The 27564-nt window shown below is 39.9% G+C and overlaps 1 protein-coding gene and 1 pseudogene across 1 annotated transcript; both read left to right on the top strand.

Moving 5' to 3' along the window:
- Nucleotides 1–4647: 4647 nt before the first annotated feature.
- Nucleotides 4648–13811, top strand: LOC149213623 (hypothetical protein At1g04090 pseudogene; annotated as a pseudogene).
- A 1945-nt stretch (nt 13812–15756) lies between these two features.
- Nucleotides 15757–17127, top strand: LOC149213622 (toll/interleukin-1 receptor-like protein). Its single transcript, XM_089389093.1, has 3 exons — nt 15757–16301; nt 16426–16570; nt 16828–17127. The coding sequence occupies exons 1-3, from the start codon at nt 15757–15759 to the stop codon at nt 17125–17127; spliced, it is 990 nt and encodes a 329-aa protein (XP_089245219.1).
- The last annotated feature ends 10437 nt before the right edge of the window (nt 17128–27564 follow it).

Raw genomic sequence — 27564 nt, 5'->3', positions numbered from 1 at the left:
GCAGAGGTTCTAGGAGTGGAGACATCCACTCAGGAAAAGTCTTCCATAGATGGACGAAAGTGCATAAGAGAAGCTAACAGATTGTTGGAGGATGTGAGAGAGAATGTGGGAGCAACATATTCTCACGTAGATAGAGGTCACCTGAGAGGTACACAGGATACATGGCCCTTGCTGGGGAATGGGTTGAGACCGAGCCATCTTCCTTTGAGGAAGTAGTGCAGTAGCCGATTTGGGTTGATGCTATGGTGGAGGAGTATGAATCCATAGTTCGTAACAGTGTTTGGGACATGGTTCCGAGACTGGAGAACAAGTCAATTGTGTGTTCCCGCTAGCTTTACAAAGTAAAGCAAGCTTCTAATGGTAGTGTGGAGAAGCATAAGGCAAGATTTGTTGCCTGTGGCTTTTCACAGGTTGAGGGGATTGACTATGATGAGACTTTTTCTCATGTCGCAAGGTACTCATACATCATATCTATGTTGGCACTATCAGCACAGATGGGTTGGAAGATCCATCAGATGGATGTGAAGACTACATTCCTCAATGGCCAAATTGAGGAAGAGGTGTACATAGAGCAACCCGAAGGTTTTGAGACCATTGATCATGAGTCGCATGTGTGCCGACTCAAGAGAGCATTGTACGGGCTGAAGCAAGCACCTTGTGCTTGGTACACTAGGATAGACAACTACTTCACTGGGTTAGGCTTCACAAAGAGTGAAGCGGATGCAAACCTGTACCACATCGTGGTGGAAGGTAAGCTGTTGATCATCGTACTTTATGTTGATGATCTCATATTGACTGGTGATGATCAGTTGATCGTGTCTTGCAAGGAGAACCTTGCAAGATAATTCAAGATGAAAGACATGGATCTCATGCATTACTTCCTTGGCATGGAAGTGTGGCAGGAGGATGGGGGGTTGTTTGTGTCTCAGGGCAAGTATGCCAACAAGATACTCAGGAGATTCCACATGGAGAAGTGCAAGCCCATGCAAACTCCTCTAGCAGGTAACTGGAGGAAGGAGGTTCCTACTTCAAGAGAAGTAGTAGAGGCTACTGTGTATAGGAAATTTGTGGGTTCATTGATGTACTTAGTGAACACACAACCAAATTTGTGCTATGCGGTGAACCAGTTGAGTCAAGCAATGGTTCAACCTACCAAGATGTTTTGGAAGGCGGCAAAGCATGTATTGAGATACCTCAGAGGCACATCTCAGTATGGATTATGGTACAAACAGATAGAGGGAGTGAAGCTACAGGGCTTCACTGATGCAGATTGGGCAGGGAGTCCATCAAATCAGAAGAGCACATCAAGACGAATTTTCAACCTTGGGTCAACGGCAGGTTCTTGGTACAGTAGGAAATAGAGGTCGATTTCACTCAGCTCGGCAGAGGCAGAATACATGGCTGCAAGTCAGGCAACATGTGAGGCCATCTGGATGCGGAAAATACTAGTTGGCTTATTTGATCAGAGGATGGATCCAACTGTGATCTATTGTGATAATCAGAGTTGTATCAAACTCTCTAAGAATCCAGTATTTCATGATAGGTCCAAGCACATCGACATCCGGTATCATCATCTCAGAGACTGTGTAGCGAGGAGGATCATGTTGCTGCAATATATTTCGACAGAGGAGCAAGATGCTGACATTTTGACGAAGGCATTGTCAAAGTGTAAATTCCAGTTACATAGAGACAGGATCGGGGTGGCAGATAATCCCTTTCTTGTTGATAGGGAGTATTGAAATATGGCAACAAGAATATTCCAATTTAATTTGTCCTTGAATTAAATTGTGAATTAAAATCGAATTTAGTCTTAACAGCTACTTGGAAATAATTAATTAATTTATTTTAAATTAATTAGTTGGAGAAATTCAAGTTAGAAGTCTTTCTGAAGTCATGCAAGAGTTATCCCTTAAATTAAGAAGATAAGATTGAGTTATATTTGAGTTGTAATTAGTTAAATCAGTTTACTGAGTTAAGTCCAGTTAAATTAGTTCCAATTGTTTGAGGAACTAATAGTGAGTTGACAGTTAGTTGATGCATTAATGCACTCAACTAGTGCTACTCCAGTTAATTGAAGATTCCCTCATCAAAAACTCATGCATGTCTATTCTAAGAAAGACCCAGTTGAGATAAATGTTCAAGGATAGTGTACTATTAGTTGCATGTGTTTTCTCATGGAGAAAAATCATGCATACAATCAAGGATTTATCCTTGAGGATTGCACAGTTTTGGAGGCAAGGTTTTCCACTTGGTTGAAGGCAAATCATCCACAAGTAACAGTGCAAGGAAATAGGAGCTTGGAGGGTAGAGAGAAAGGCTAGAGAGAAGCCAAGATTGCCTATGAGCATCTATGAGGATTGTACTGAGAGCTGGCTAGCTGTGAGAGCTAAGGCTTTGTATAATTCCTATGTATTTCCACCATGTATGATAATACAATAGTGTGGGGTTTTTATCTGAGGCTTTCCCCAAAGTATTTTCGTGTGTATTGTGCCATTGATTCTTCTTCTTCTGGTTATATTGTTCATCTCGATCTTTAAGCTTCCGCAAATTGATAATAGAAGTAGGTTATAGTATTATACTTTTATTTATATTACATTATCAGGTTAACCTACATAGATTTTCTACATTTGGAACGTTCTCCTAGTACGTTGGGGGTTCCTCCTTGTCAACCGTTTCCACCCATGGCATTAGAAGGTGAGATTCCATCTATGCCAACGTCTCCTCGAGATCCTCCTCCAGATGTATCAACCACCCATACTCCTGGTGTTGGTGATGGTTTCAAATATCCCTTTCCACCTAAAGGCTTTCCATTTCTTCCCTATCCTTATATGGGGAGTAGGAGGAATCCACCCCTGAAAGCAGCGAACCCTTACTTCCTTCGAATTATACCTCTCTTGGCCATTTGTTTTTGGGTACCCCAAGTGCATCTTCACTTTATCACCATCTGATATGGTCATATGGTGTTACACCTACCACTAACCCATTTTTTTCAAACGTGGCTTCCTAAATCCCTGCTAAACCTTCGGTTCCTTCCTAACCTATAGTCATGATTGGGGCAATTAATGCCCCTATAGGTTCTTTGACTCCTCTTTCAATTGCTATAGTGGTTACACATCCTACATTGAGTGGGAAATCTATCCCATCACCTAGGGGGAAATCACCTCCTCCATATGTACTTCCTGTCTTCGGTGGAACTTATGTGAGTGCCGGATCACAAACTCACATTATGGGAGCAAGTCAAATCGTTGGTAGTATTACTTATCCTAGTGGAACCTCCATTCCATCAAGATCTGGTTAAATTTCTTATTAGCAGCCTCTTTTGACTCAAATACCTTACCAACATCCATACCCTCCTTATGGTTCACAACAACCTCAAATCCCAACTCTCAATCAATAGGCAGGATCCAAAATGCAGTCTGGTCCTAATCCCTCATTTGGGTTGTCTGGTCAATTTCAGTCTGCTTTTGGAACTTATCCTTTAGGAGTTGGTAATCCTTTGTAACAAGGAACTTATCAATATCCACAAGGAACCTATCAACAACAAGGACCTTATGTGAAACAAGGACGTTACATGCAGCAAGGGTTTAATCAACAATTGTTGCATCAGCAAGGTCAACTTTTGTATCAACAAGGTCAATCGTTGCATCAAAAACCCTATGCTCAATACTCCTCATAGGCTACCTATCCTCCTTATGGTTCTCAATGGCCTATGTCAGGTCAATATCAAATATATCCTCGTCAAGACCCACCTCAGTGGGGATAGACTCAACCTTTGTATGGTCAAAATTCCCCCCAGTGATCGCAACATCAAAATCCCTATGGTCAAGATCTGCCACTGTGGGGGAAAAATTAGTACAAACAAGGGTCGAATCCTCAATTTGGACCTTATCAATGGCATTTCATGACTTTTCATCCTCAATTTCCATTTTTAGCTGCATTGGATTTACCGGATGTGTCGAGGTTTACAAACAACCCAATACTCCATTCACGTATTGGCCTTCTGTTCCTACCAAAATTCCTGGTGATTGTCCAAAATTCGAAGGGAAGTTTGGAGAAGACCCCCAAGCTCATGTCATGATCTACCATTTATGGTGTTCATCCAACTCTTGGGTCGACAATTCCATTCGACTACATCTTTTCTAGCTCACTCTAACATGTGCTGCCGCCAAATGGTACATCGAGTTACCTTGAGGTTCCTTTCAAGATTTTAATACCTTGGCTATGGCTTTTCTCACTCATGTTTAACTACCAGTTCGATATGAAACTGACACCCATTTCCTAATGTCTTTGCAACAAACGACTTCTACTCACATCTCCGATCATATCCATGAATGGAGACGTCAGCATTGTCTTATTAAGTTCAAAATTCCTGATGAGATTTTAACCGAATGTTTTACTAAGTCATTCATTAATCAAATCGTGAAAGACATATCTATGGGTTGTTGTGTGACTGAAGAACAAGCCATCACTTGTGCTCAGTATCTGGATTTTGTATATTCACAATCTAGAATGCTCTATGATTTGTTTCCCGATGCCCCATGACCTTCAACTAATCTGGCATCTTCTCAAACTATGGAGACACCACCTGTTGATGGTATTATTTGGTAAGTAGCTCAAAATTCTAGTAATGCTTCTTCTACTTCTACGATGTATAAATTTGTTCCCACTACTGCACCTTCTCCTCCTTCAAATACTCTGAAAAATCTTGGTAAAACTTCTGAGGTGAATGTTTTCCAATCTACCACAATAGACAAAGCCTCGAAAGGGAAAAAGAAGGGTAAAGGTAAGGCTAAATATGATAACCCTAAACAAGATTCTCTTAAACCGTCTGTTAATGATACATCCAAACACAAGCCGAAATATCCTTGTCTTATATGTGATGAAGATCATTATGCCAAGGATTGTCTCCATCGTGATAAGGTCAGTCCTCTTCTAAAAGGCACCCCATGGACACTAGTCGTGTTGAAAGAACCTTTTCCATTGCAACAGACTCAATTGGTAGATCAAACCCAATCCTCTACATTTACATGCTCTCAAGTTTTTAAGAGTGGCATGACACATGTCTCTGTTGCTACTTGATCAAAATATTATCAAACTCCTCCTAAAATGGTTGTGGAAAATGATGCCACTAATATGCCTTCTACTTCCACTCCACCAAATTCTGGTCCTCTTCATTTTGAATGAGCTAGTAATGATCCAATTATCCAACCACTTCCCAAAGGTGTTCTTCGAAAGTCATCATATAATCCAAATGCGCAAGCTACTCAACATTATAGCATTGTTGAAGATTTAGCTCAATCACCTTCTACGATGTTAGTTTTGGAAGTCCTCCAGACTTGTCCATTGCAAAGGAAAGCATTGATATCTGCCATAGGAGGGATTGATCCTACGGATTCAAACCTGATTACTTTTGATCTTGAAAACCACGTTCCTCGTCTCCTACATCAACTTGCATTTCTTATACATGTTGTTATCAAAGGGAATACTATTCACTGGACTATTATTGATGAGGGTTATTCTACTTGCATCATGTCCCTTTCATGTTGGAAAGATATTGGCTCTCCACCTCTCAAGCAATCCCCTAATACATTGGAAGCTTTTGATGGTAGAGGTTCCCATCCATATGGTATTCTCAATGACTTCCCAATTCAATTGGAAGGAAAAATTGTTAACCTGGATGTAGAAGTTGTCGATGCCAGTTTGAATTACAATCTTCTACGTGGTCGTAGATGGACCCATGCAATGTTTTGCATGGTTTCTACCCTATTTCGTGTTCTCTATTTTCCTCGTCAAGGGAAAATAGTCAATGTTGATCATATCACTTTTTCCTCTTCCGACTCTTCAAATGGCAATGTGCGATATGTTGGGAATGCCAATATCCCTTACGAGAGTGTTCGAGCGGGCCTTTTCAAAGAATATTCCCTTATGGGAACTTTTTCCCTTCCACCTTCGAATGTTGCTTCAATTAACATGGTCTTGACTCGTCACGATCCTTGGGTCATTCCCCGTCCTAATCAGATTGATTATTTTTGTGATGTTATTCTACTTAGCCCCATAGAGAAAGCATATCAGGTTGTCGTTTCGGCTTTTGTGGCTACTTCTGAAATTCATGATCATTTCAGTGTGAGTCTAGAAATATATTTGCAATTTCCCTAGATTAGTTCTTGGAATTCTCCAAATCCTTTGAATGAGACATTTCCAATTGATGAAAGTATCACAGAAGTTATGTCTCTTGAGGACACTCCATGGAATGATGCCCATCATCATTCTTCGTTTCTCGCAAGCCTTGGTGAGATTTCTTCTTATCTAGAAACCCTTGTTTCCGATGTACCAACTCATCTGCTTCATACACCTATTTTGGTTCACGAAGTGTTGTCTGAAGGAAACATGGGAAACATTTCAACCGCAATTCCCATCGACATCTCTGTCACGCCAGGGATTGTCAAAAATATCCATATTGTGGTTTCTTGTTCTCTAGATGAGATCAAGATTTATACCGTCCTCTTCAGAGAATTTCATGATGTCTTTTCTTAGTCGTATGAAGAGATGCCTGGCATAGATCCAAGTATAGTAGTGCACGAGATACCTACTTATCCTAATGTGAAGCCTGTTCATTAGTGTCTTTACCCCGTGCACCCTAGAAAGGCAGCTGCCATAAAGGGAGAAGTTGAAAAAATTATTAAATTCGGTTTCATTTATCATATTCCATTGATAGATTGGGTATTGAATATTGTTCCTGTGACTAAGAAACAAGGGACTATCCATGTTTGTGTTGACTATCATGATATCAATCAGGTATGTCCTAAAGATAATTATCTAACTCCCTTTATAGATCAGATCATTGACGAATGTGCTGGGAGTGATATTTTTTCCTTTATGGATGGTTTTCTTGGATACAACCAGATTAACATTGTTCCCGCCGATCAACACAAAACTGCTTTTATTTGTCCTCGGGGAACCTTTGCCTACAAAAAAGTCCCTTTTGGTCTGAAGAATGCTGGCACTACCTTCCAACGAGCAATGTCTTATGCCTTTCATGATATTAAGCATATCGTTCAACCATATATCAACGACTTAGCAACACATTCTGCTAAGCGTCACGATCATCTTGATCACCTCCAAGAGATCTTTCTTCGATGTCAACATTACAATATTCTATTGAATCCACATAACTATGTCTTTTGTGTCAAATATAGCGGTCTCTTAGGGTTTTTTGTATCCAAGGATTCCATCTGGATCAATCCCCTTAAGGTGGAGGCCATTATGAATTTCCCCCCTCCATCTTCTTTACACCAGTTGCAGAGTTTACAAGGGAGAGAAATTTTCCTTCGTCGTTTTGTCCCAAATTACGCTGAAATTGCCAAGGGATTTACTCACTTGTTAAATAAAAGGATCCCATTCATTTGGGATCAAGTTGCTCATAAATCCTTCGATGCATTGAAGAATGTTCTCATTAGTGCTTCTTTAGCGCATTCCCCAAATTATCACCATGATTATTTCTTCTACTTGGCCGTCGTCGATAGTACCATTGTTATGGTACTTGTTAAGGACGATGATGATAGAGATGAACACACAATTTATTACTTGAGTCAATTTTTTTTTGACGTTGAAACTCGATATGCCCATGTTGAGAAATTGGCTTTGGCATCCATTCATGTTGTTCAACACTTTCTCCACTATATTCTCTTATGTAAGACTACTGTGACTTCTGATTGCAACCCCATGACATACATTCTAACTCGTCATTGCTGGGGGATAAGTATTCTAAATGGATTGTTATCTTACAAGAATTTGATTTGGAATTTGCTAAAGCTGAATCGAAGAAATCACTGGTTTTCGCCAAGTTGATTTGAGACCTTCCCAACCACGTCTACTGCATATGACGAGTGGAATCCTGATGTAACTCTCTTCCTCATCAGAACTGTCGACCCATGGTATGGGGATATCATTCTTTATCTCTAGACCCAAACATTTTGACCAGAGTTATCCAACTATGAACGTCGTCTCATCCAACATGAATCCCAACCTTATTGAATTATTAGGGATACTTTGTACTGTGTGTATAAATTTTTCATTTCCCACCCCGGTTTTCAGTTTCACCTTATTTCTCCAAAATAGTTAAATGCCCTTTCCCATATCCATACATTCAACAACTGGAAAATAAATTTTGCTAAAAACACAAATTTTGGAAATATTACAGAATGCCGGAAAATGCAGAAATAAATATCAGCACATACAAACAGCCATTCAACACATTTAAACACAGTAATTTTTGGTCAAGGTGACCCTAGAAAAACCCCCTACAACTCTTGGGGAAAACCAGTTCAAAAGCTCCTTCTTATTTCTGGAAAATGCTTTTTACAGTGAGAGAAAATATTCAGCAAAAAATCAGCAAGAAAACTTTTACAACTTATCTCGTTTTCCGTGCCTCACAGCCAACTGGAAAAACTTGCAAACAGCAAAACTGAACAGCAATAAATGTTGTACGGCCTCCTCGATTTTTGTGCCAAATTTCAGCCTTAAATGCTGCTGTACGGCCTACCTAGAAAAGCGTGCAAGCTGCCATAAATGCTGCTGTACAGTTTCCTCGATTTCTGTGCAGAAAAACAACAATACAGTTGTACGAAATTTTTCCTAGAAAAGCATACCAAGGTACAACCACTTGCTGTACGACCTCCCTTGAAAAGCGTGCCAGCAAACTTTAGACTTTCTGCTCCTAGATTTCTGTGCTAACTTGCTATACGGCCTCCTTGGAATCTGAGCCAAAACTGTTGTACGGCCTTTCTAGAAAATCGTGCCCAAAACCTGCCTTTCACTATGTGCTAACTCAGCTGTACGGACTTGCTGGAATGCTGCCTTGGAATGTGTGCCAAGCTACTACCTCCTTCTCCTCACTGTCCAGAAATCTCCCTTGCTCTCTTGCTCTCCTTCTCTCAATCTGCTCATGAAAGAATAATATGACCTTTTTCCTCCTTTCCCTCCTTTAATCTAACCCTAAGTGACTTTTGGGGAATCCCTAAATCCAATGGCTGAAATAGATTGAGATCTAGGGCTGAGATTAAATGCTCATTTGAATCTCACTTTCTATTTTTTAATTCACCCCACTTTAATAAAGACCCACTTAGTCATTTATGTCCAAAGTCACTTTTCCTTTCTAATTTTACATTGACTTTATTAAAGTCACTTTAAAATTAGACTTTAGTAACTTTATCACTTAAAGTCACTTTTAAATTAGATTTGACTTTATAAAAATTATAAAGTCACTTTAGGAGAAAAATTAAATTCTTTTGGACACTTTTCCCTAGGCCAAATATCAAAGCCTTAGGGAACCACCTGTCCTTTGGTACCAAATTTCAACACTCCCTCTTACCGAGGAAGGTGTTCCTCACCACACCCATCTTGTCTCTGAAGTAGACATGCTTGCGCCGTGGTAAGGCTTTGGTAAGAATATCTGCAACCTGCTCATCAGTGGGAATATACTCAAGCTTCACAGCTCCCTTTTGAACATAGTCTCTGATGAAATGATATATGATCTCGATATGCTTTGACCTGTTAAGAAATACTGGATTCTCCGTGAGTTTAATGCAACTTTGATTATCACAGTAAATCACTGAAGGTCTCAACGGCTAACCAAATAAGCCAAACAACATCTTGCGAAGCTAGATGGCCTCACAACTAGCTAGACTGGCTGCCATATACTCTACTTCCACTGAACTCAATGCTATTGACTGCCGCTTCCGGCTGAACCATGACACTACTGCCGAACCCAACCCAAAACAACACCTTGAAGTGCTCTTCTTATCAGAAGCACAACCTGCCCGATCAGAATCAGTATAACCTGCCAATCTCACTCCATCCCCTGCCTGTAGTCCAGACCATAATCCACTGTCCCCTGCAAGTACCGCAAAATGTGTTTTATAGCCACCCAGTGAACCTTCCTAGGCTCACACATAAACTGACTCATCGTGTTGACTACAAAACAAATATCTGGTCTAGTGTTGACCAAATACATCAAGGAACCAATCAGCTGCCTGTACAATGTGGGATCCACCAACTCGGAATCCAAAGCATGAAGCTTCTTCCAGTTGGTGATCATCGGTGTCGACATGGGTTTACTATCCTCCATGTGGAATCTGCCAAGGATGTCCACAATATACTTCCCTTGCCCCAAGAAGAAATGCCCCTCCTCCTGCCACACCTCCAAACCCAAAAAGTAATGCATCAATCCAATGTCCTTCATCTCAAACTCCGCCGCAAGATCTCTCTTGTAGTGCTCTATGAGTCTCTCTGCACCTGTAATGACCAAGTCATCCACATACAGCACCAGAATGAGAGGCTCCTCACCTATCACAATATAGTAAAGGTTCAGATCTGCCTCACTCTTTGTGAAACCCATCCCCTCCAAGTATGTATCTATCCTAGAGTACCAAGCTCTAGGAGCTTGCTTCAGGCCATAAAGGGCCTTCTTCAGTCTGCACACATGGGACTCCTTCCCATGCACCTCAAAGCCCTATGGTTGCTCAATGTACACCTCCTCCTGTATGAATCCATTGAGAAATGCAGTCTTCACATCCATCTGGTGGATCTTCCAACCCATCTCTGCTGCTATCGATATAATGGAGCGGATCGAAGTATATCGAGCCACGGGAGTGAAGGTCTCCTCATAATCAACTCCCTCTACCTGGTAGAACCCTCTAGCCACAAACCTCGCTTTGAATTTCTCAATGCTGCCATCTGCAGCATGCTTTACCTTATAAAGCCATCTGGAAGTAACCATGGATTTTCCCTCAGGCCTCGACACCACCTCCCAAACGTCATTCTTCATGATAGAAGAATACTCCTCCTACATGGCCTCTCTCCAGACCTTCTGGCTAGCTGCCTCCTCATAGCTAGAAGGCTTAGAGTCAAGGATGCTGGTAGCCATTTCCATATAGCTACAAAACCTCTCAGGTGGTCTACTCTCTCTAACCGGCCTCTTAGGCTCAGCAACAGATGTGGCATCTCTCAAGGTGTCCTGAAGCCACTTAGGCTTCCTCTTCCCTGAGCATGCTTCTCCCATTGGAGAATGAAACTCCTCCTCATCATCATCATCAGGACCCTGAACTCCTGACTGTCTGTCTGTTATCCTCCTGCCTGCACCTGAACTTGTAGAAGCTGAGGTACCGTGTGAACTGTCCATCAGTGGACTCCCTAGTGAACTGCTCTGTGAACTACTCTGCATGCTGCCCGGAGCACCACCCCTCTGGCTCGGCGAGCCACTGCTCATTGACGGACCTAACATTGTCATAGATGTACCTCCGGATCCTCCTGATCCCTGCCCATTGGATCCCTGCAACTGACTCAACTACTGCTGAGGGTCTGGCTGATCCAGATACTCTAACTCCCGTGACCTCCTAAAGGCCCTGTCCTCCTCGAACTTCACATCCCGCCTGACAACAACTTTCCTCTGTGCAGGAATGTAAATCCGAAAGGCCTTTGAGGTCTCACTGTAGCCCACAAAGATATCCTTCTCTCTGGTGGGCTCTAGTTTGGTCCTCTTCTCCTTGGGTATGTAGGAGTATTTAATGCACCCAAAGATACGAAGATGACCAATATCAGGCTTCTTCCCAGAAAAAGCCTCCTCTAGAGTCATGTGCTCCAAGGCACGATGCAGACTCCTGTTCTGCAAATAAACAGCTGTGTTGCAGGTCTCTGCCCACAAGAACAATGGCAACCCCTGATCATGTAACATGGCTTTGGCAGCCCCTCCGATGGATCTGTTCTTCCTCTCCGCAACCCCGTTCTGTTGGGGATTGTAAGGAACAGTGAACTCCCTCCTAATGCCTGCCTCCGCACAATAGTCAACAAACTCTCCAAGGGTGTACTCTCCCCCATTGTCCGACCTCAGGGACTTGATCTTCCGACCTGTCTGTGTCTCCACAAGAGCTCTAAACTCCTGAAACCGCTTGAAGACCTCACTCTTGGTCTTCAAGAAATAAATCCAGGTCCTCCTAGAGTGATCATCAATGAATAAAACATAGTACTCATATCCACTCAAGGAAACATGAGACATCCGACCGCTCACATCAGAATGAATCAAATCAAGTATCCCAGTCGCTCTGTTGTCACTGCTAGGAAAAGGGGATTTTGGCAAACTTGCCCATCGCACATCCTCTGCAAGTATCAAAGTGATCAGTACTGAAATCTGGCACACCTGTAGTGATCTCCCGCAAGGTCCTCAAGGCTCCATGATACATATGCCCCATCTTGCAGTGCCAAATCTCACACAGTTCAGAACTGCTAGCTCTGCTGTCGATACTACTACTCAATGCCAAAAGGGGCTGGAATGCAAACTTGTACACCTTTGCATGGTGTACACCTATCACTCTAGCTGAATCAGCTGGAGTTCCCCTGGGATACATCAACACCTGTCCTCCCCTGAACAGTACCTCATATCCTCTGTCCTCCAAAGCTGAGATGGATATGAGGTTCTTCCTCATCCCTGGCACATAAAGAACATCTGACACCTTCAAGGGAGGTTTGGACTCCCTCTGAAATGTCAGTGTCCCCACACTGACTACTCTAACAACTCTGTCATCACCGAGTACTACCTCTATATCAGTGCCACTCTCTGAAAGCTCTGTGAAGTACTCACGGACTCCTGTCATGTGACGTGAAGCCCCACTGTCCACATACCAGATACCCGAAGATGCTCCGCTAATTGAGGGAAAGCTATATTATCATTTAGCTTATTAATTTAATTATTAAGTTAGTTTTATTACATATAAATCAATTCAATATAAAGAATATATATATATATATATATATATATATATTATATTATTATGTTATTTTTAATTTGTTATTTCAATTTCTCTAAGCTCAATCAAATGCATAAATAGTTAAGAAATATAGATATGTTGTCTTTTTTATCCACAAGAGACTTTCTTCTTATTGTCAGTTTCTTGGTTGTTTGAAAATGGACAATTGTTTTATACATGAGGTGTATAAACACCTCAACAAATTACAATTAATGGCTCAAGTTTACTTCAAGGTGGTTCTAATGGTAAAGAATAATGGCTTGACTTCCCTAAAGATGATGGGTTGTAAAAAACCTACAGAGCACAATGGCATATGCACATTTTAAACCAACTTTGGGAGGAACATACATTGACATTGAAATATTGTTGTTTTCTCCTCTGAATGGTCCCATCACTATGAAGGTTGGTGCCCTTAACATGCCTTTCAAATATGGAGAGCATATTGGTGATTAGGAAAATTTCACTCTTAGAGTGAGCAATTTCACTAGTGAACTATAGAAAGTTTATTTCTCACAGCACAACAAAATTCAATGTGTTAACGCCTCAGATTTGGAGCGCATTGAAGGGAATATGATAGTGGTGTATGAAACAAAGTGTGAGAATGCAACATTTCCTCATTCACGGAACTTTCTTGAGTGTGACAAGAGGCTTGTTGTTGGTATCTGGAATGATGCTAGCCAAAGCAAATATTTTATGGACACTAGCATAAAACACCAAATTGTTGTAGCAAAGTACTTGGAAGCTCTTGGGTCAAAGGACATAGTAGTAGAGCCTCCATGGTTGCAATACATGAGGGAGTGGGGACAAAAAATAGTCTATAGTTTGGGAACAGAGCTTAATAGGGTAATCAGATTGCTTTGTTATAAACTGAGGTTACCTATAAAGTGTTTCCTAAGCCATTTTCCTATGGAGCTTTCAAGTGAGCAACGACCCACAAGACCCAAAGCTAAAGACAATTGGTATGGGGACGAAAGAGTTCGATGTGCTGCTTTCACTACTACTAAAATGTAAGTTCGATTTGTCAATCATAATGATTACAGTCTCTTCCACTTGGTTGTGAATTCAATCCATTATGTACTGCAAGTTGTAACAATAAACTTTTGAATTGAGCATATTGTTTGTCTTCCAATAGCTCCAAAATAATTTTTCTTTTCCCTACTTATTGTTGTTTTTTTGTTCTCCACTCCCATTTTCATATTCAATTCTTTCCTTTTTAGAAACTCCTATATTGTGCATAATTTTTTATTGCTTGTTTTAAGTTTATTTCCATAGAAACATTGTTGTTATACATTCTCCTAATGCCTATATTTTTCATCAAAATTTCTAAACCAAATTAAAGAAAATTTTCATATATAGAATTCCCATCAAATATCAATCAATGGCAACTGTAACCGAACCAATTGGACTTCTTATTGCCTCCTAGTGGCCATTGTAAACAAACCAACTTGACTTCTTATTGCCTCCTAGAGGCTTCTAAGTCAAAAATAAACTTGGTAAGAATGCTACATTCCACACCTTTGTTTGTCCTCACCATTACAACACTGGTATGAGAAACTTCTCCGAATGGATAAAATCTATTCCCTCGTTTAAAATACAAAAATTCCATGTCCTATAAGGATCTTTTCATTTAAAATATAAATTTGTATGATTTACATAATACTTCATTTAAATATCAATTTAATGTCATCTTCTCATGGTGTTATAAATTGGATATAAACCATTTGTGTGTTTGAGTCAAATAGAGAAATTTTTTTACTACTAGATAGACAAATTCGTAATTATAGTCACTTATTGTGTGAAAACAACATGGAGAAGAGTTTATACATCATGCTTCTAAATATTAAATGTTCAACATAGTTAGAGATTATCTCATAACCTTGCCAATCTGAAATTTTACAACTAGAAATTGTAGTTCAATGTTTCTGAGACAAAGCTAACATTAACCAAAGTCACTAACTTTAACTTTCTCATATATTTCATGCTTTTCTTCCCATTTATATTCCATGCTATTTCCTTTCTCATATATTTCATGCTTTTTTTCCATTTACATTTCATACTATGTTCTTAGTGCTATTCTTTTCTAGCTATTTTTCTTAATTCTTATTATGCATATTAATAATGCAAAATTTACCATTTCTTCATTTAATTGGTTACTACTTTGTATTTAAGCTCTAACTTAGTAATAGAATATCTCAAATATTTCATGCTTTGCATTTTCTCCCCCCCCCCCCAAAAAAAAAAGGAGGGGAAGAAGAAGTAGTTTTATTCCTAATCCTCCTCGTATATATTACCGTTTCCTACCTTATTTGATTCCAAGTACTCACTTGGTTCTTGATATTCCAATATTCCAAAATTCTACCTATGTTTCAAATAATATATATAGAAAGGGTTAAAAGGCATTACCTTTGCACTTTCCGTTAACTAAGCATAACAAAGTAATCATCCATAGGGAGAAAGCTATCTTCATAGGACTCAACGCGTGATCAGTGGTCACCATTGTCTATTGCTACTCTCACATGTGGTCTCCGTGTGGTGTTGTCGGTGGCGAGATGCTTCCCAGTTCACCCAGTAAATTCCCAAGTCGCTTCCTTTGATGGGTACGTCTGACCTGTTATGTTGTCGGTGATCAGTGGTCTTCACGTGGTGTGGTCATGGCGAGATGCTTCCCTATTTCACCATGGAAATTCCCAAATCCTCATGTCGCTTGCTTTGATGAGTACGTATTTCGTGACACATTATAATTCTTCTTTCTACCTTTGAAGCGTCTGGTAGCCACTTTGCGCTTGTGAGATCTAGATCAACCAGACGTGGAATCTGAAAATATTAAGATTACAAAACCCTGTTTGTAACTTGGAAGCGGCTGGTAGGCTCTTCACACTTGTAAGATCAACCTGTTCCAGGTTTTAATCCCAATCTCTCTTATACATTTCATCTTTGCTTTTTCATTGTGTATTACATGGCAAATCCTTTGGCATCGTCGTCCAATTCGTCTGGCAACAAGGCTCCCTACCAGGTGTTTATCAACCACCGCGGGCCGGAAACCAAGTTATCCATCGCTGCCCATCTCTACAATCGCCTTCGTGATTTAGGATTGCTAGTGTTTCTGGACAAGGACGAAATGGAGAAGGGGGATTTCTTCACTTCTCAAATAGCTGCGGCTATAAGAGATGCCTCAGCCCATATCGCAATTTTCTCTCCTCGATATGCAGAGTCTGAGTGGTGTCTCAATGAGCTACTACTTATGTTGGAGTCCATGCAGTCGGGCCGGTCAACCATTATTCCAATCTTCTGCGGTGTTAACCCTGCTGACCTTCGATGGACACTTGGCAAAGACGGAGTGTACGCTAAAGCCCTGACCGAGCTCCAACAAAAGAAAACAACCGACTCCCAAACGCATCAAAAGAAACCGCGTTACGACCCCGACATCATTGAAAAATGGAGAAATGCTCTTTCTAATGTTTCAAATATAGACGGTTTCGACCTGGGAGGAGCTTATAATGGGTGACAACTCCATCTCTTCCTGTTCCTCTTTTTATATTGTTTAGTTTGATATGTATATGACAAATTATTTATGTACGCTTTGCTTACGGCTAATTAGTAATTTTGTTTGTGAATATTAATTCAGTGTGGAGTGGCCACTGGTGAATGAGGTCGTGCAATTGGTATTGGCAAAGGTTAAAAAGCCGCCACTCGACGTGTCCAGATATCCAACAGGTTTGGATCAAAAAGTAAGAGATTTTGAAGAGTTATTGAAGCAGCAGCAAATTGGGGTAACTAGAGTTATATGAATTGTGGGGCTTGGAGGGATTGGCAAAACCACACTTGCTAAAGAAATCTTTAACCGTGAAAGATCAAATTACAGGCAATCCTGCTTTTTATTTGATATCAGAGAAAAGTCGTTAACTACCTTACAGAGTGACCTTATGAAGGACTTGACTCAATTGAATGAACAAATAAGGAGCACTGATGAAGGTAAAGAAAATCTCAAACGAAATCTGTCATCCAAACAAGCTCTCATTCTTCGCAGCTGGATGCATTACTCCTACCAGCTAAGGACGCCCTTCATCCCAGTAGCTTAATTTTAGTAACGTCTCGCGATAAGCAGCTTCTTATAAACAATGATATCAATGAGTCAGCCATTTATAAGTTGGAGTGTCTCAATCAGCAACACTCCCAAGAACTCTACTGCTTGCATGCCTTTGGCCATCCTCTTCCACTGGCAGAATTTGAGGTACTGGTTAGTAAGTTTGTTGGTGCGTGCGGTGGATTACCGTTATCTCTCACAGTGATTGGCGCGTTTCTTCGTGGAAGAGACGATCTAACCTAGTGGACAGCCCAATTGCTTAAAATCTCAAATATGCTTCTAAACGATATACAAAGCAGACTCAAAATCAGCTACGACGGCCTAGATGCTGACGAGAAGCAAATATTCTTAGACATTGAATGTTTCTTCCTAGGAGAAGACAGGGATACTGCCATTCAAATATGGAAGGGACTGGACTTGGATGGATGGGTGGGCCTGTGGAATCTACAGAACAAGTGTCTCATTGAGGTCGACAGCCAAAATAATATAATAATGCACGACCATCGTCGAGACCTGGGCAGAGATATCGGCGAGAACTTAAAAAGTCTTCCAGATTCCCTTGGTGAGTTAAAAACCTCGAACATATTGATTTGTCTTATTGCCATAACTTAAAAAGTCTTCCAGATTCCCTTGGTGAGTTAAAGAACCTCGCACATATTGATTTGTCTTATTGCCATAACTTAAAGAAGCTTCCATATTCCTTTGGGAGGTTAAAGAACCTCCCACATATTGACTTGTCTACTGTCTATGAATTAGAGAGGCTCCCAGATTCCTTTGGGGAGTTACAGAACCTGCAACGTTTGGTTTTGCGCTCTTGTCGAAAGTTGCAGACCTTTCCCGAAACTCTTGGAAAGATAAGTGCCTTGAATGCTTAGACATTTCAGGTTGTCCGAAAATTGAAGTATGGCCTCCCCAAGTCTCACATAACCGGTCATTGCTAAAATTATTTTTATGTGGTACAAATTTTAAAGAATTGCCAAACGCTATCGGAGACTAAGTAATTTGCAAGTTCTGCATTTAGGAAGCCAATTGAAACGTCTGCCCGATAACATAGGCGACTTAAGGAGCTTACAGGAATTGGAGATTTCTGGTTGCATTCAGTTGAAACATTTGCCGGATTCCATTGGATTGTTGACCCAGCTGAGAGAGTTGAAAATCAAGGATTCGGGTTTAGAGTACTTACCACCATGCCTCGTGGAGCTGAACAGTCTTCAAGGGTTGGAAATAGAGGGGTGTCCGTTGAGTGAACTGCCGTTCAGAAGCTTACAGGAATTGGAGATTTCTGGTTGCATTCAGTTGAAACATTTGCCGGATTCCATTAGATTGTTGACCTAGCTGAGAGAGTTGAAAATCAAGAATTCGGGTTTCGAGTACTTACCACCATGCCTCGTGGAGCTGAACAGTCTTCAGGGGTTGGAAATAGAGGAGTGTCCGTTGAGTGAACTGCCATTCAGAAAAGTTGAAGGGGGGATAGTGTTGAATAAAATGGATGCTTCCTGTTGGGTATTTTTGAATGGGGAAATACCAAAACCAAACAAACAAACATTACAGAGCCAATGCTCTGTTTCCTTTGTTCCAGTACCTTTTGCACAGGGAAGCCTTTTAATAAAAATTGACTGAACAGAGTATTACACAGCCATAAAATCATTTCCATTCATTAAAATATAAAGCCTGATACATATGTCTTCCTCTTTCCTGAGAGGGATTCACAAAAATTACTTTCACCCATCAAAACTCTGTTTTCACCTGAGAAATTACTGTGCTGGGTTTACTGCAGTAAAACCCATTTTTACATTTGCTGGTGTAAAACTATTTTTACACATACTGCTGTAAAAATATTTTACACATACAGTAAACTTTACATTACATTCAAAATCTCAAAAAATACCTGTGCGTTTTTTTCTCCTGCATTTCAATGCATACCCAATACATTAAAAAAAATCTATGCACTACTGTGCAATATCTTCTGCTGCGCGCTTCACCATTACTCAAGAAAAACACACACACAATACTTTGTTCATGCACTGCTGTGCAAATCTTCTCATTCCTCTTTTGCTGCCCTCCGAGTTCTCTGGTTCCTCCCATATGCGATTACTACAACATCGAGCATTTTTTTTACTCGTTCCAAGTGTTAAAAAAAATAATACAACCACACACACTTTTTTTGTTTCATTCGATATATATTTTTTTTATAATGGTCAACACTTCTTTAAAAGATATGACACATATGATGTATGTGCCCATACCACCGTGCATATATAAAAATCATTAACGTGCCCATAACCATTTAAAAGGGCCTCCACCTAATCCCACGTAAATGCATTAAAGCCATGTCGTTTCGGCGGTCAACCACAAAACTTTCAATCCACGCAAACTTTAAATTGACGCAGGCCCATGCACCTTCAAGAGATCGACGACTGACAACACGCAAGGAGATCGGATGGCGGAGATTGATATCGGAAGGCAGTTTGCTGCCAAACTTTAACGTCCGATAAATTACGTTGGCTTATGTCATGCGGGTGACACGCGTCGCCTCCATAGTTTATCGGAGCCCAACAATACGGAAACCACCTTTATGCAAAAGCGGTGCGATATGCCTGAGCGGGTTTGTGGTTTTGTTCTGGCGGTTTTGAGTTGCTGCCGTAATGTCCACGTCCGCCTGCACGGTGTTGCGACCTGCAGTTGGAATTACCATTCCAACACTCCCCTTTAATTTCAACTGCTGGGCGTTCAAACATACCCAAACACTTCCTCACATCGAGGGATTCACCAACACTGCTGTTACAAAGACATCTTCCTCACATAGAGGGATTCACCAACTGCTTCTGATGCAGTTCACAAACAAACAAAGTTGTCTTCCTCTTAATAGAGGGATTAACCTGAAACTGTGCTTAAGAGCACCTTCCTCATGACAGAGGGATTCACCATAACAATGTGCTGAAGAGCACCTTCCTCTTGACAGAGGGATTCACCTGTGACTATGCTGAAAAGCATCATCCTCTTGATAGAGGGATTCACTAATGACAATGTGCTGAAAAGCACCTTCCTCTTTAACAGAGGGTTTCACCAAATGACTGCTTCAAATGCAGTTCCAAAACAAACAATCATTGCACTGCTGTGTGTGCAAACTCATTACATTGTTCTTTTATGCTGCTGCATATTCTCTGCTGCACTGTTGTGCCATCTTCTTTATTGTGTCTACCCCACACTGCTGTGTCTACACTTGCACTGCTTGTGCACTTTTCAAAGACAAAATACTCTGTGTTTTCTGGAACAATTACACTGTCCCAATTTACAAATTTACACTGTTGTGTGTAAACATTTCTTACACTCACTGCTGTTGCATATATTGCATTTGAATTCAATGAACAACAAATTCATTACATTTACCTTTACTGCTGTAAGGAAAATTTCTTTTGCATGTGCTGCTGTTCAAAACTTCTTGCTGCTGCATTTTTTCATATTTACTGCTGTCCATACCCATAACCATAGACTGTCATTCCTGGGTTTTTATTTGTTGCTGCGTTGCCTCTGCAATTTGCACTGTCGCTGCCTTTTATTTCATCATACTGCTGTGTGCCCATACTCTTGGCACTTCATTCTCCACAAAAAAAATTAACACGGGCTGCTGCCTTTTCTTTTTACACCCTTGCTTCACACAATCTTCATCTTCATTTTTTTTTTTTTTTTTATTTTTTTTTTTGCACAATGCCTGCTGTGCAGTTCCTTTCATTTTTCTGCTGCCACACATTATCATTCACCCATGTGCATTAAAAATCTGCTGTCCCTATTTTTCTTTATGCATTTCTTTGCATGTTGCATTGCATACAAAAAAAACATTACATTTTTTTTACTGCTGTGTGAAAGAATTTCATTGCATTCTCAGCCACTGGGCATTTACGTTCTGGAGCGTTTTGCCTTCTTCTCATTTTCTTCTCATTACTTTGCATTTTCATTCCCAATACAAAACATTTCATCTGCTGTGTATTATACTCACTCTGCTGTGAGTATATTCTCTCACATTACATAGAAGGAAACTACCTTCCATTGCCATCCAAAAATTCAAAACTGTTGTTCATTCTAATCCATGTGCTCCAAAAAAAATTCCAAACTGCTGTCTTATGTTCTATCTTCCCACTGCTGTGAGGGTCTCCATGCTTTGCATTTTTCTCTTATCTCGCTGCTGCTCTTTACATTTCAGCGCTGCCATCTTTTCTTCTTTATGCATTTCTGTGCATATTGCATAAAAACAAAGCAAAAACATTGCTGATTTCATCACTGCTGCATATTACCTTTCAGAGGGATTAACAAAGATTTCATTTGCAACTGCTGCGCTGCAATACATCCTCCATCAACAAATGACTGTTAATACAGTTCAGCAAACAAAAAAAAATTACAAGCTCCCCTTTAATGTGTGCTTGTCTTCTTTTGGCAGACTCTTCTCAAAACAAACTTAGATCAGCTGCGTTGCTTAAGGGGCTTTCACACTGTATTTCTTTTCTTCTCCATACTTGTGTAACTTTCTTCTTTTGCATGGGTCTAGCTTGTGTAAGAGCCCATGTCAAGTTACAGTCACGTGCCATATGCCCAATGTTATGACACTTGAAGCATTCAACTTTATTCATGAATGAGAATTCATGATTTCTTCTTGTGAAATTATTTCTTGGAGATTGTCGGGGACCACAACATCTATCTCCATGAAATGCTCTACAGTCTTTTGCCATATGACCAAAGTTTGAGCAAGCATAACAATAACCATAAAATGAACTTTGGTACCTGGGAGATGGAGGTTTCCTTGATGTACTTCTGAACCCTTGCTGCCTTGAGATCCTTTGTTGATGACCATTGCATCTTGCCTCTTTGCCATCAACTACATTTCTTCTTGGAGCTGGTTTTCTGCTTGGAGCAGGATTCCTTCTATTGTTGCCTTCATTTTTCTCCTTGCCTTTGCTGGAACTAGGAGCTTCACAACTTCTTTCTGGCTTCTTCACATCTCCTTTGCTTAGAGCATCCTCATCCTTGTTTGAGGGTTCACCTACATACCCAAGTCCTGATTTATCAAATGGAGATCTGTGATAGCTGAGCATGTCATCCAAAGCTTGAGAGCTCTTCATCATCTTGTTCATCCCTTCAACCTTCTTCCTGAGGAGGACAATCTCTTCTTCCAACTGTTCACATACATTGTTTTTCTTTGCTAGTTGTCCCTCAGTTTCTTCCTTGCTACGAGTAGCTTCAGCTGCTACTATTTTGAAGGAGATAATATCTGTCTTCATTTTGGAGATTTCTGCTTGACTGCTCTTCATTTTCTTTTCAGCTTCTTGTGCCTGCTTCCTGGCTTCTTGTAGTTCAGACTTAAGGGAGGAGACCTCTGCCTTGTACTGTCCAATCTCTTCTACAAGCTTACTCACTCTTATGTGCCTTTGTTCAAGTTGAGTTGTCAAGACATCTGCCTGCTTCTTTGCACTATTCAGCTGATTTGTCATGGACATGACTTCTTCATGATGTTTCTTCTTGCATTGGTCAAGCTCCTTCTTAAGCTTGGCAAGCTCTTCATCCCTTTCTCTTACCTGAAGCTTGATGAGGTCAAGCTTTTCATTCTCAGCTTCTATGATGGGTTCATAAGTTTCTTCTTGACTCATTGTCATGGTCAGTGCTCCCTTTGCATGAAGGTCATGCAGTCTGTCCCATATATCCTTTGCTGATGAGTATTTTCCTAGATTCCTCTTCACAGAATCAGGGAGTCCATCCAAGATAGTCTTTGTTGCTTGTGCATCATACTCCATGGATTCTTTATCCTTCTGGCTGTCATCAATCACTGATTCCCAGACTTCAATCCCCTCAAACATTAGGAAAGCCCTCATCTTTATTTCCCATACATCAAAGTTTCCATCAAACTTTGGGGTTTCAAATAGAATGTATTCTAATGGATTGCCTTCTAGTTTAGTAGAGGGGGGAGACACATTTTTAACAGGCCTGGAGGCTTTCTTCTTTGACCTTGCCATTCTTATCTAGGCTTTAAATACTTGACTGTGTTTTCTTTTAAATCACTGACTGTTCCTTTAACAGTAACAGAAATGAAAGCTTTGAAAAATACCTTAACTCTTTTGGCTGAGTCTTCACACTGCTGGAGAAGTTTTACTGCTGCTGCAAGAGTCCTTCCTTCAGCATCTTTGAGCCTTCAAAGAGCCTGGACTAGCTCCGATACCACTGTTGGGTATTTTTGAATGGGGAAATACCAAAACCAAACAAACAAACATTACAGAGCCAATGCTCTGTTTCCTTTGTTCCAGTACCTTTTGCACAGGGAAGCCTTTTAATAAAAATTGACTGAACAGAGTATTACACAGCCATAAAATCATTTCCATTCATTAAAATATAAAGCCTGATACATATGTCTTCCTCTTTGCTGAGAGGGATTCACAAAAATTACTTTCACCCATCAAAACTCTGTTTTCACCTGAGAAATTACTGTGCTGGGTTTACTGCAGTAAAACCCATTTTTACATTTGCTGGTGTAAAACTATTTTTACACATACTGCTGTAAAAATATTTTACACATACAGTAAACTTTACATTACATTCAAAATCTCAAAAAATACCTGTGCGTTCTTTTCTCCTGCATTTCAATGCATACCCAATACATTAAAAAAAATCTATGCACTGCTGTGCAATATCTTCTGCTGCGAGCTTCACCATTACTCAAGAAAAACACACACACAATACTTTTACGCTCCCCTGCTCTTTTTGTTCATGCACTGCTGTGCAAATCTTCTCATTCCTCTTTTGTTGCCCTCCGAGTTCTCTGGTTCCTCCCATATGCGATTACTACAACATCGAGCATTTTTTTTACTCGTTCCAAGTGTTAAAAAAAAATAATACAACCACACACACTTTTTTTGTTTCATTCGATATATATTTTTTTTATAATGGTCAACACTTCTTTAAAATATATGACACATATGATGTATGTGCCCATACCACCGTGCATATATAAAAATCATTAACGTGCCCATAACCATTTAAAGGGCCTCCACCTAATCCCACGTAAATGCATTAAAGCCATGTCGTTTCCTCCACGGCGGTCAACCACAAAACTTTCAATCCACGCAAACTTTAAATTGACGCAGGCCCGTGCACCTTCAAGAGATCGACGGCTGACAACACGCAAGGAGATCGGATGGCGGAGATTGATATCAGAAGGCAGTTTGCTGCCAAACTTTAATGTCTGATAAATTACGTTGGCTTATGTCATGCGGGTGACACGCATCGCCTCCATAGTTTATCGGAGCCCAACAATACGGAAACCACCTTTATGCAAAAGCGGTGCGATATGCCTGAGCGGGTTTGTGGTTTTGTTCTGGCGGTTTTGAGTTGCTGCCGTAATGTCCACGTCTGCCTGCACGGTGTTGCGACCTGCAGTTGGAATTACCATTCCAACACTTCCATTGTCAACTGCATGCTTGGGCTTAAATACTTAAGACTGTGCCGGACAAACATTTCAGGGTTATCATTTTGTGAAGGCGTTTGCTCAAACCTTCAACAACTCAAAATTCTTAGATGTGGGTTTTTGGTCGAGGTTGGAGAATTGCCAACAGCACTAATAGAGCTAGAGTTGAGTGAGTGTTGTACATTGAAGAACATAGGACTTTGTGGTCTTGAAAAGCTCGAGAAATTCAAAATCGTAGCATGCCACACAGTTGAGGACTTGCCAGGTCTTGAAACGTTGGTAGGTCTGAAGGAGCTGAAGGTTAACTGCCATTATCTGAAAAACATAGACAGGTTGGCGCAGTTGACAGAACTTCACGTGCTAAACACGGAAAAATGCTGTTCGTTAAAAGAACTTCCAGGCCTGGAACATTTGACTTTCTTGAGGGAGCTTAAAGCAAGTGGGTGTCGGAAAGTGCGGAGCATAGTGGGGTTGGCGCAGCTGCCAAAACTGGATGTGCTAGACATGGGAGATTGCTCTGAGCTGGAAGAAATTCAGGGTCTCGAACATTTGACATCGTTGAGGAGGCTTAATGCCAGTGGGTGTGGGAAATTGCAGAGCATAAAGGTGGAGGAGCAGCTGACAGGACTTCAAGAACTAAGCGTGGCAAAGTGCAACGAGTTAAAAGAAATGCCAAGCGGTCTTGAACATCTGAAGTTATTGAGGGACTTTAATGCGAGTGGATGCGGGAAGCTGCAGAGCATAGAGGGATTGGCGCTGCTGACAGGACTTCGACAACTAAACGTGGCAAACTGTTGTGAGTTAAAGGAAATCCCAGGTGGTCTCCAACATCTGAAGTCGTTGTGTGAGCTTGATGCGAGTGGCTGTGGGAAACTGCAGAGCATAGAGGGATTGGCGCAGCTGACAGGACTTCAAGAGCTCACCGTGGCAAACTGCAGTGAGTTAAAAGAAATCCCAGGTGGTCTCGAATATCTGAGGTTGTTGTGGAAGCTTTTAGATGCCAGTGGGTGTGGGAAATTGCAGACTATACAGGGGTTGGTGCACCTGACAGGACTTCAAGTGCTAAACGTAGCAAACTGCTGCGAGATCTTGAACATTTGAAATCATTGATGAAACTTAATGCTGGTAGGTGTCGGAAACTGCAGAGCATAGGGGGGCTTAGAATGCTTAACGTGAAATATTGCTGTGAGTTAGAAGAACATGGAAGTCTGCAACATCTGAGGTAGTTGAGGGTGTTGACTACGAAGCATTATGGGAAACTGCAGTTACTGGGTGGAGGAATATGGAAGTACCTGCGACAACACCGGAAGAAATACAGGCGAGCTGTTGGGGTAGGGCAGCCGCAGCGACACCGCTGGAAGAAACAGGCGCTTCAAGATGAAAGGTCAAACGCAAATATTGCGATCAGAATAATCATTATTATAATGTTGACCGGTGGCCCCACAATAGTCATTGGAGTCTGTGAACCGGAGCGAAACGAGGCCCTGTAATTGACGTTCTTAATAAAAATGCTCTGAATTCATTTTGTTTTTCCGAACACTCACTCTCACTCTTAGGTGGGTCATTGCAAAAATAGATAACCATACAGATTATCGTGAACTTTACTCTATTGTTCGGTAAAATCATGTTTGAGGAGCAAATACCAAAATGTTTGGAAGACCAAACTCGATGTGTTATCGGTTAAAATGTGAAAGTTCCAATAGAAAATAATTATAATTAGCACAACTATATTTATCAAAGTAGTTGATATATTCCGATAGATTCATAGGAGACATATATAATCATATTTTCCAATCTAATTAATATAAGCCGATAGACTTATATGAACCATATTAATAATTATTATGAATATTTTTTTAAATACCAATTATTTGTGATTATTAATAACTATATAAATAATAACAACCATATTATCTATATATATTATTATATTAATATTATTATAATAATATAAACTCATAATAATAATAGTAATATTAATTAATAATAAGAATAACCCATAATAATATTAGATTATCATTATATTATTATAAAATATAATAATATAATTATTATTATATTATTATAAAAATAATATAAAATTCTAAAAATAATAATAACAATTATATTGTATTATTATTATAATAATAAAATATATTTATTATTATATTATTATAATAATAATATTATATAATAATAATAATAATAATAATATAAAAATAATAATAATTATATCTTATAATAACATTATAATAATATTATATTACCATTATATTATTATAATAATATAAAAATATAATTATTATTATATTAATAATAATAATAATTACTATTATATTATTTTATTATTATTATAATAATATATTATGATTATTATTATATTATCATAACAATAATATATTATGATTATTATATTATGATTACCCAATTGCATGCATGAACTAAGAAAACAACATAGAAGCCTACAAGATACCAAATTCTACCATCATTGTGATTTCTATATTCGTTTTTCTTTCTATATTCATTGCACTTTCTCTGTGTATTGAATTCTTATGCCTGCCTTTGCCAAACTGTAAAAAATATGATTCAAAGCTTCCATATGTAGAGTTTGCCATGCCATTGAATTGAATTGAAAGTCCTTACCATAATTTTGTGTGCCTTAGAGGTGTTTGAAACTTATTTTCTCATGTGTTGTGCTTTTGGCGCTGCACTCATATTTTTGAATTTTCTCCCACCAAAACCAAGCATGCAGTAGTTGTATTGGGGTTTTCAAGGTGTAATTGGTCTTAATTGGTCTATTGTATATGGTTTATGTTATCATTGTCATCAAAGATAAAATTTGGAGCCTATTTTTCATTATTCCCATCACTTGTTGCATAAATTAAGTTTGGATTAAAACCCTAGAGTATCCCCTGCTGCAAAAAAAGACCATGTCGACTCCAAAGGGAAGAAAACACAAGGGAGGTGCTATTGTCATATTTGGAGCCTAATATTTCACATTCATTGACGCAGACCCAACTATCAAAGTCACTTTTGAGCAGGTGGGATGCATCATGTTTTGTGACAAAATTCAAGGGTGTAATGAACAACTTACTAAGGAGTATTCCATGAACTTTAATGGGTTGGAAGCTAAGGTTGGAGCACTCACCTTTCCAGTTTCAGAGGTTACAATATCAAATGCAATAGATATTCCCCTCCAGGTAGAGCAATGGTTCAAGGGCATGCCCCTTGATATTGCCCATTATAAAGATATT

This window comes from Pinus tabuliformis, chromosome 1_1 (assembly GCF_031772625.1).
Source record: "Pinus tabuliformis cultivar Carrire ecotype Pingquan chromosome 1_1, CPIR1, whole genome shotgun sequence".
Classification (NCBI taxonomy): Eukaryota; Viridiplantae; Streptophyta; class Pinopsida; order Pinales; family Pinaceae; genus Pinus; species Pinus tabuliformis.
The sequence above is the reverse complement of the archived record's forward strand: the minus strand, read 5'-3'. Positions and strand labels throughout refer to the sequence as shown.